The 9,216-nt window shown below is 35.0% G+C and overlaps 1 protein-coding gene across 1 annotated transcript; it reads left to right on the forward strand.

The window, feature by feature from the left end:
* The first annotated feature begins 2,300 nt into the window (after window positions 1-2,300).
* Window positions 2,301-7,068, forward strand: LOC18442612 (uncharacterized). The gene is made up of 5 exons (XM_006852827.4): window positions 2,301-2,397; window positions 6,144-6,203; window positions 6,301-6,378; window positions 6,524-6,681; window positions 6,790-7,068. Exons 1-5 carry the CDS (start codon window positions 2,376-2,378, stop codon window positions 6,883-6,885), a joined length of 414 nt encoding a protein of 137 aa, XP_006852889.1. The 5' UTR covers window positions 2,301-2,375; the 3' UTR covers window positions 6,886-7,068.
* The last annotated feature ends 2,148 nt before the right edge of the window (window positions 7,069-9,216 follow it).

The following is a 9,216-nucleotide window of genomic DNA, read 5'->3' on the forward strand; positions in this document are numbered from 1 at the left end:
TTGAAGAAGTACAATACTAGTAGGACTATAATATATTGCTAGAACAATATGGTACTCATAGTACCGTAAATTAAAATTACAATGTTTTTAATACCGTAATTCTTATAACGATACAAAGACTACCATAAAGGGTAGTTTTGTCCTAAATTTCATGACAATGGAGAAAAAGGGTGTGGTGAGGTTTTGAGAAGTTAGGGTTTTTTTTTTTCAATTTCCTAAAATTATGGGTATATTAGCGATAATTTTAGAAAGAGATTTAAATATTTATTACTTACTAAAAATAAAGAATTTCTATAATATTATTTACCTTAAAAAAACTTATAAAATTTAAGAATGTCTTAATATTGAGGTTTTAAAAATAAATCAATACAAATATTTTTCAAGCACTTTATAAATTTTAACAATTAGTTTTCATATAATCTTTTCACATGAGCATTGTAAGGTGTCACTTAAGGAACCTTTTACTGACCTTTACAAATTAGAAGGGTTTTATTGAAAAATGTTTAAGAAAATTGGTAGCATACTAATAATTATCTCAGTAGCTGATTGCAAATAATTAGGATAAAGCTTGGATGATGATGATGATGATTAATAATTATCCAGGTAAATTTTAGTTACCAATTTTTTATTCAGTGTTATAGATACATATATTCATTCTAATAATACATAATGTCATAATAAATTTATATACAAGGTGTGGTTTGAATGAGGTTTCAACATTAAACAATCGAAGTAAGGGCATATGTAGTGCTAGAAACCCTTATGCTTACCCTAAAATATGTTTTGCCCCCTAGTTATGAGATTTATAGCTCAAATATTAAGCTAGATAGATCTATCAATTTAAAATTTTTGAAGAATCAACAATTTATATAATATGTTATAAGATATACAATTTTTAGACTTGAAATCTTTTTTTTTTTTTTTTTTTTTTTTTTATGGCCATCAACGTCGAGATGATAGGTCGTATGGCTTTTCAGCATCGAAGAGGTTGGGTTTTACAGCACAACGTCTCAAGTTCAACTTCTATGTAACTTTGTCGATAAAAGAAACAACATTTTTGTGGTTGATTTTTTAAGTGCACTCTATTTCTACAATATAAAGTTGACACCTTGTATAAAGCATTCTATATATAAATTAAAAAAGTCCTCAATTACTTGAGAAAAGGCTATGATGATGATGATATAGATTGGAAAAGCATTAAGGGCATTAGTAGAAAAGGGACAGGTTCTGACACAAATGCATCCATGATTCGCATACAATGGTGTAAATCGTGTCAGATTTTTACGGGTGATCTCCAATGTCTAATATAAATGCAAGTCAATTATGGTCATATTCGACTTTTGGAATGCATCAATGGTGTAAATTGTGTTAGATTTTTGCAGGTGATCTCCAATGTCTAACATAAATGCAAGTCAATTATGATCATGTTCGACTTTTGGAATGCATTCAGCCTAAAATGCTATACATTGTGTCAGATTTTTGTGGGTGATCTCTAATGTCCAATATAAGTGCAAGTCAAATATGAATGTGCTTGACTTTACGAATGCATCCGTGATTCGCCTACAATGGTGTAAATTGTGTCAGATTTTTGCGAGTGATCTCTAATGTCCAATATGAATACAAGTCAATTACGATCATGTTTGACTTTTGGACTGCATCCATGATTCACCTACAGTGGAGTAAATTGTGTCAGATTTTTGCGGGTGATCTCCAATGTCCAATATAGCCCTTACGATCGAACATGATCTCTAATGTCTAGCATAAATGGGACATGGACGTAGGAGGGACACATTCCAATAACCACACCTGACTTATTCGAAATGGACAAATCGCATTATCAATAAATATGAATTATTATTTTTATTACATAATTAAGGAAACTTTATTAAAATACATAGAATGAGATAAATTGTTTAATATTTTATCTATATCTTTTCATATAATTTCAAAATACCCATAAAAAAAAATACATGACATTGAGCGAAATAATTGAGAAAGAGTAAACTCTTACATCTTTAAACATTTAGGTGCATATAATTCTAATTTCCTAATTTCATATGTTAAATGTAAGAAAAATTCAAAGAGATTCCCAATAAAATAAAATGCATTCACGAAATATCATAAAGCACCCCATCATATCCGGAAAATAAGGGTGTTCTGGTCATTTTGATAAATCCGAGGGACCATTCATCATTTGGGCGCCCTTCCTAGAAGGAAGCTTCGAGTGTCTTATTAAAACCCTAAACCTAGCCAACTCTATAAATACCCCTTCCTCCTTGTTGGTGTCTTTCCCGTTTCTTGTGATCGAAGTTAGGGTTCGGGTGGCGATTTAGTCTTCAGTCTTGCGCGTATTTCTTTGTTCACATCTTTCGACCATGCCTCGCCGAAGCTCTGGAGGTATGAGTTCTTGTTCTTGTTTTTATGCTTGATTTCTAGTTTCTGCGGAGTTGTTTTCTTATATTGATAGTCAGGTTTCCGTTTGTTTTTGGGCCTTTTTTGATAGTCAGGTTTCTATTTCTTCTTACCCATTTTTTGGGCGGGATTGTTGCATTTAATGACTGATTCTTCTGTTTCTTAGGATTAGATGGCTTATATTGAGAGTCGGGTTATCATTTTTCATGTATTATCTATGGGTTTATGGGGTATCCTGTGTTGGAATCTGTTACATTTTACATTTGCTTTTGCTGATTTTGTAGAGTAGTTTAATTTTTTGAGATGTGGCTTATTACGTTGTGGTAATATATGGTTTTGTATGGTTTACTGGTTTGGTTTGTACTTGTAACTTAATTCACTGCATTTTCTTGATGTGCTTTGCTAAATTGGTTTTTTGATATTTGAAATCTCTGTGATTTTGCAGCACAAGTAGTTAGAATGAGTTGTTGGACTCACTCTGTGAGGGATCTATGGGGTTATTTCGAATCTGAGCAAAACTTCACCTGGTTTTATAAATTCCAGGGCTGTCACACATTTTTTTTCTTTCAAGGCCCAAGTTTAGATTTAGCCTCGGGATTGGTTGTCTCGGGATATAATAGAACCTTGATTTTATCAACCTTTTTTTGTCTTTAATGATTGCGTGATATTAAGCATGCGTTTTAGGTGCATGCTGCTCGAATGGCATCTTGATGGACCCCAAGTTTAATGTTTTTAGTGTTTGATCCAGTGATTGAAAACCAGGAACTGGTGGTAGGCTCAGCCACCTGGAGACGTGAGACCGCTTGTGGGGGTAAATCTGCTCAAAATGATCAGATAAAATGTCAAAAATTTGTAAAACTGATTAAAATTAATGAAATTGTTACAGAAATATATCTTTTGTAAGCTTTGAAAAACAGAGTTTTGCAAATTAATTGGATCAGCTTTGAAAAAAAGTATCTCTAATTAATTGGATCATTGATTCAAAGAGATTGAGAATTGTTAAAAAAGGATGACAATTTTTGTTTTGAATCAAATTTTTTTTTTTATTCACTCGAATCAAAATACAATATGGGTAAGAATGAATTAAATTATTTCAATTAATTTTTCTATCAATGATGACAATATTTCAAAGAACATGAGTTTGAATAGGGGTGGTAATGGGTCGGGTCTTGCTGTACCCAGAGCCATACCCGAATATTACTTGTGGACCCGTATCCGATAGGTCAAACAATATGATACTTCGTACCTGAGGCAGTACTAGGGACCCGGGACCTGGGGCCCGAACCTGTACCCGACAGGCTTCTCTTGTACATTTGTTTTTAAACTCCCCTACTCCTTTTATAGTTCTTAGATATTTGCGACTCTATTCACCTCATTGAGGTGGGATTAGTCTCACCTACCTCTTGATCTCTCTTTCTTTCTCTCTCTTAAGTTGAAGGTGCATATAGGTTATGCTTTAATAAAGACAACAAGCCTTTTTAAAGATGGCTAGGCCATGCTGGCGTGCACGTTCTTTCAAATTTTCTGAAGTTCTCTTTAAAAAGGCAACAATAATTTTCCTTAGTTTGCTTTAAAAAGACAACAAGCCTTTTTAAAGCTGAAATTTTGTGTTGTTCTTGATTGAGTGGGAAAGGGAGACCCATAGCCTTCCACGCCACACCTTGGGGTGAGATCATTCATTGGTCCTTTGTGTGTAGGACATAGTAAGGTCCATTAGCTTAGCCCATCTTCTCACTTCACCCATACATGCTTCCCATTCCATGTCACCATTGGAGGACTCCATGATATTCCAAAGTTAATTGAAACCTTTCATCTTATACCAGTGTTACATAGACACTCCATTCCTCCCTTGGTGTTGCGTGTTGTCACGTGTCGACATGCTTATATACATGATTGACACACTGCTTGTACGTGTCGGATAGAGTTACGGAATTGTAGTATGTTGTGACACCATATAAAAGTGTCGCATGTTTTACGTATTGCTCCCTCCCAAGAGAGCTGGCATTGAATCCCCCTGTGAACATTTTTTCTAAGTTGGTTTATGGGTTAAAAAATGTGTTTAAAATGTATATTTTTGGGAGACAGGAATGGAATGTAGGAGGTGTGGCCAGTAGGTGGTAAGGGTTACCACAATGTGGGTTGAATGGATGTGTAAAGTGTTTGCGTATCATTTATCATATAAGAAATGCTAGTTATGTGGCATAGGTATTTGATATATTGTACATATCTAGTTTGAAAAAAAGCCGTAATAGAAGAAAACAATTTTGCAAGGAAATGTCAAATTTTTTATACAAAATTATTATAATTGTTTTTGTGTATTCAGAAATATAAATTAATCTTGGTGAGATCTGAACTTAAATCATTCTAAGAATATGTTAATAATTATACCAGCACAATCATAAAAAATGGCAATATTGAGCAAAAACATTATTAGTATTACTAATAAGGTCTTAAAACCATCATTTGGAAAGTAAATTGGACCCGAGGGATAGATCTGATCTGGGTCCGGGTATGGGTCCAAACATTGCACCCGACATGTTGGGTCCGAGTCCAAATCTTGGACCCAAACACTATTCGGGTCCGATTCTGGTAATATTCTTCGGGTCCCAGTATATTAAATATATTTTCATATAGTTAAATACATTGATATTTGAATTTTTGGGTCGGGTCTGATTGGGTTCGGGTTCCACCCGACCCATTGCCATTCCTATCCTTGTTAAGGGGTTCTTCCTTATGATATATTTAACAACTAACTTTTCATGTTCACTTCAATTTGCTTGGTCCCATGGTAGCGCTTGCCAACCTTTCTGCAAGTGCAACACATCCAAGGTTCCAGATACAGGTAAAACACAAAATTTAAAACTTCCTAAAACAAGAAGATGCACAAATTTCTACATGTGCTAGAGAAAAGAGGGTTACACCCATAGGGGTCAATGTGGAGACCTTTCGAATTAAGAAAAGCATGTCTAACACATGGACATTGAGCTTTGTCTGTTTAAAAAAAGTGACGACACTTTTTAAAGTATCGACGCATACTAAATATCATTAGAAAGACCCCACATGTATGGTCACTGTGTTGAGGCATGCCTTTGCGTGTTGTGTTGAGGCCGTGCCTGTGCGTGGTGGCACATGTCTGCATCACCCATCCACATTTGGAGTGTTAAGGTTACGCTGATGATGACTATGACATGGGTGGCCTTGGACTCGCCATTTCCATATATGACTAGGTTATATGACCTGAAATATATAATGAGACTGGCATCTATATGAGGTTTAGTTGTAGAGATTATAACAAAGTAAATGGATCTCTACAACCAAACCTGACTCGTTTATGGTTCATGTTGTAGGTGAAATAGACCATTATGTTGAATGCTCAGCTTCTGTTAATTGTTGCTTTGTCTTTGAAGCCTGAGTTTGTCAATTTATAGCATGGCAGAGAATATCTATTGTAGGAGCTAATATGTTTTCTACAAAGGTGTCAATTATTGATTGCCTGTATAGTTTGATTCGATTAGATATGTTCTCTTCTCTTCTAAGGCCATAAGCACCTTCTTCAGCAAGTCTTTACTCTCATGTATCCTGTGAGTTGAGAAGTACCTTTTTTTGGACAATCTGTAGAATTGAGGAAGCTAATATACACTGATTAAACCTATTGTTCTTTTTGTGTTTTATGTACTTCCTTTAAATTGTTATTGATTGCTGGCTATTCTAAGTTCATTTCAATTGTATAGGAAGGCCAGCCCCTCGTGCTGCTCCTCGTCCTGCTCCAGTGCGTAACCCTCCTCAACCAGGTAATTCATGGATGGGTATTTGGTCCTCTCTCTCATTCTCTCATTAGCTTATGTTGACCAAGTGCTTATTATCTTGTTGCCATGTAAATTGTAACAGCAAGCCAGGCTCCTCCACCTGCCCCTGTTCAGAGCAGTGGCGGCATGCTTGGTGGAATTGGTTCCACTATAGCTCAAGGTGATTCTTTGCCTTCATCAACCTGTCTATTCATAATTAGATAGGAAGAATAATAGAGGGATATTTAGGCTTCCATAAATTTATACTCAATATAATTTATAATTTGTACTGAGCTGGGGTTTTGGTCTGTACATGGCATTGGCAGGCATGGCTTTTGGGGTTGGAAGCGATATGGGGCACAGGGCTGTCGAGTCTATTATGGGGCCTCGCACCGTTCATATGGACACGGCTCCTGCTGCTCAGCCTGTTGCTTCTGCTGGTGCTTCAGATGCCTGTGACATTCACAACAAAGCTTTTCAAGATGTAAGTAGTCCCCTTTGAGAGAGAGAGAGAGAGAGAGGGAGAGAGATCTGTCCGTCTTTTTGGCTTTTTGGTGTTATAACGTGTATGTGGTTTGTGGGTGATGTACAGTGTCTGAACAACTATGGGAGTGACATTAGTAAGTGCCAGTTTTACCTCGACATGCTCAGCCAGTGCCGCAGGAACTCCAGCTCCATCAGTGCCTAGTCGACTGCTGCAACAAAAATATTTGGTTATTTTATTGGCAGTGGATTCTGTCTTCTGAACTGCACTCGAAATACTATTGGAAACTTGCATTTTTATGTCTTATGGACCCCGCTTTCAGTGGTGCCTAAAACTTGAATACTGGGAATCCTTGGATTTGAATAAAATTAAGGATTTTTACAGGCCTTTTACTGTGACGTCCTTGGTATGTTTTGGAATGATGAGCTTATTATCTCTTCGATTGTGTGTGGTGGAGATGATCTGTTGTCAAGTCTTTGACTTTAGAGGTAGAAAATTGCTCCAGGCTCGGGAACCCCAAAGAAGTTGGGAGAGTTTCAATTACTTACCCACCTAAAAGACCAAATCATAAAAAACTTGGGTTGTGTGGTGGAGATGATCCGGTGAAGTCAGGTATTTGAGTTTAGAGGTAGAATACAATACTCAAATTGTTCCAGGCTTGGGAACCCTAAAGAAGTTAAAGAGTTTCAATAACTTGCCCACCTAAAAAGACCAAATCATAAAAAAGTACTTTGTTCAAAGTTCCTCTTTTAACCAGGGCAATCTAGACATCTTCAATAATAAAATTTGTAAAGATGGTTGTTGGGATAAGGCTCCGATGAAGATGGTAAATGTTAAAAGTAAAATTAAAATTAACAACAAACATCCTAATGTTAATTTTCATATTTTAAACCCCTATTTATTTGGTTATTGTGAAAATGGGAGAAATGACTCGTTTTCTTAATTATCACATTTTTTTCCTGTTTGAGAATATGGAAAATTGTGGAAATGCGGAGCCCCACATTTCTCTATGCAATTAAAGTGAGGCCGCACTGCCAAAATCCACTTTGGAAAGGGAAATTGGTTTTTGCGAATCCGACTTTTTTTAGTCTACTGCTGACATCATGAATATGAAAAAAATTCGGCTTTTTGGCTGTGAAATTCAAAATTACAAAAATTAGATGGCACAAATAAGTTGTTACACGATTCTTTGTTTTTAGGATTTGGAATTCTATTTTCTTTTTTTTATATATACATCAGGTCGAGATAATTATGTCAGAACACTCATACAAAGGATCATCTTGCTTCAGTAGTGTAAGGTTGACACTTTATAAACTTCCACTATCATTTAACTTATTCAGTACATAATAGAATTGCACTGATGTTTTAACTTCAAATTCATGCGTTTGATAAGGAGATGAATTTATAATCGTTTGGGATATTTGAGGTCGTGAATCTTTAAAAAAGAAACATATTTCGGCTCTCTAGCCTTTAATAACCAAACGAATGGGGTTGTAGTGGTAATACGACTTGAACCTCAGTTAAAGATCATGGTCAATTCAGTAAAATAGTATTGTTGTTGGGGTTTTAAACGTAGTATAGTGGTACTTTAATTTTACCCACAATTTTTTGGGAGTTATAACAATCTTATAAGGTAACCACTCTTTTGGTTTGATTTCATCAACACTATTTATTTGAATAATAAACGTATGAGCCCTTCCCATATCCATGTGAGTAGGACTCTAAATGATCATCATCAAATTTAGCACAGATCTCTAGAAAAATCAAGTCCCACACCCATATGATAATTTTTCTAGAGATCTGTGTTAAATTTATTGGTGGTCTTTTGAGATTACTCACATGGATGTGAGAGGGTCTCATAGTATCATTTCTGTTATTTGAGATGGTTTAAACTTACATCCACATTTTCCCTTGGTTGTAATTACTTTTTTGGATGGCCCATACTTTGATTATTTTGTTATAAAGCATCATGTTTTTTCTTATGGGATTGTATATTTTGAGACCGTTCATCTATGGTACATGGGTGTCACAATTGTTACTAGCCATTAGATGTCAAATTAGATGGTTTAAGATGTGTCATAAAGTTCAAGGAATTTTTTTTTAATTTTGAGTCTTGTTAATCACACACTCACAACTACCCAATTTGAAATCTGATGGATAAGAGTGATTGTAACCTCATTGTATTAAAAGTAGGGACATGTTTCTATGCTTCTCCTACAACATAGAAGTTCTATCCTCCCACTACCATCTAGCCGTCCAATTTTGATCAAGAGAGCCACTCACCGTTTGATCTTAGATCCGATGTCTCAAATTATTTTATTTTTAATTTTTTTTATACAAATTATATGAATATGAAATTTGGTACATGTCATCTTCTCATTGGGGCTCACCTAAAAAAAATATATATATTAAAAATAATTTTTCAAAAAAATATAATGACCAAAATACCTCTTGAATTTTTCAAGAGTATTTTGATCATTTTATTTTATTGGAAATATTTTATTTTATATTTTTTTCTAGTACAAGTTTAATAGA

The sequence above is a fragment of the Amborella trichopoda genome, chromosome 13 (assembly GCF_054954075.1).
Source record: "Amborella trichopoda isolate Santa Cruz 75 chromosome 13, AtrichopodaSantaCruz75HAP2 v2.0, whole genome shotgun sequence".
NCBI lineage: Eukaryota > Viridiplantae > Streptophyta > Magnoliopsida > Amborellales > Amborellaceae > Amborella > Amborella trichopoda.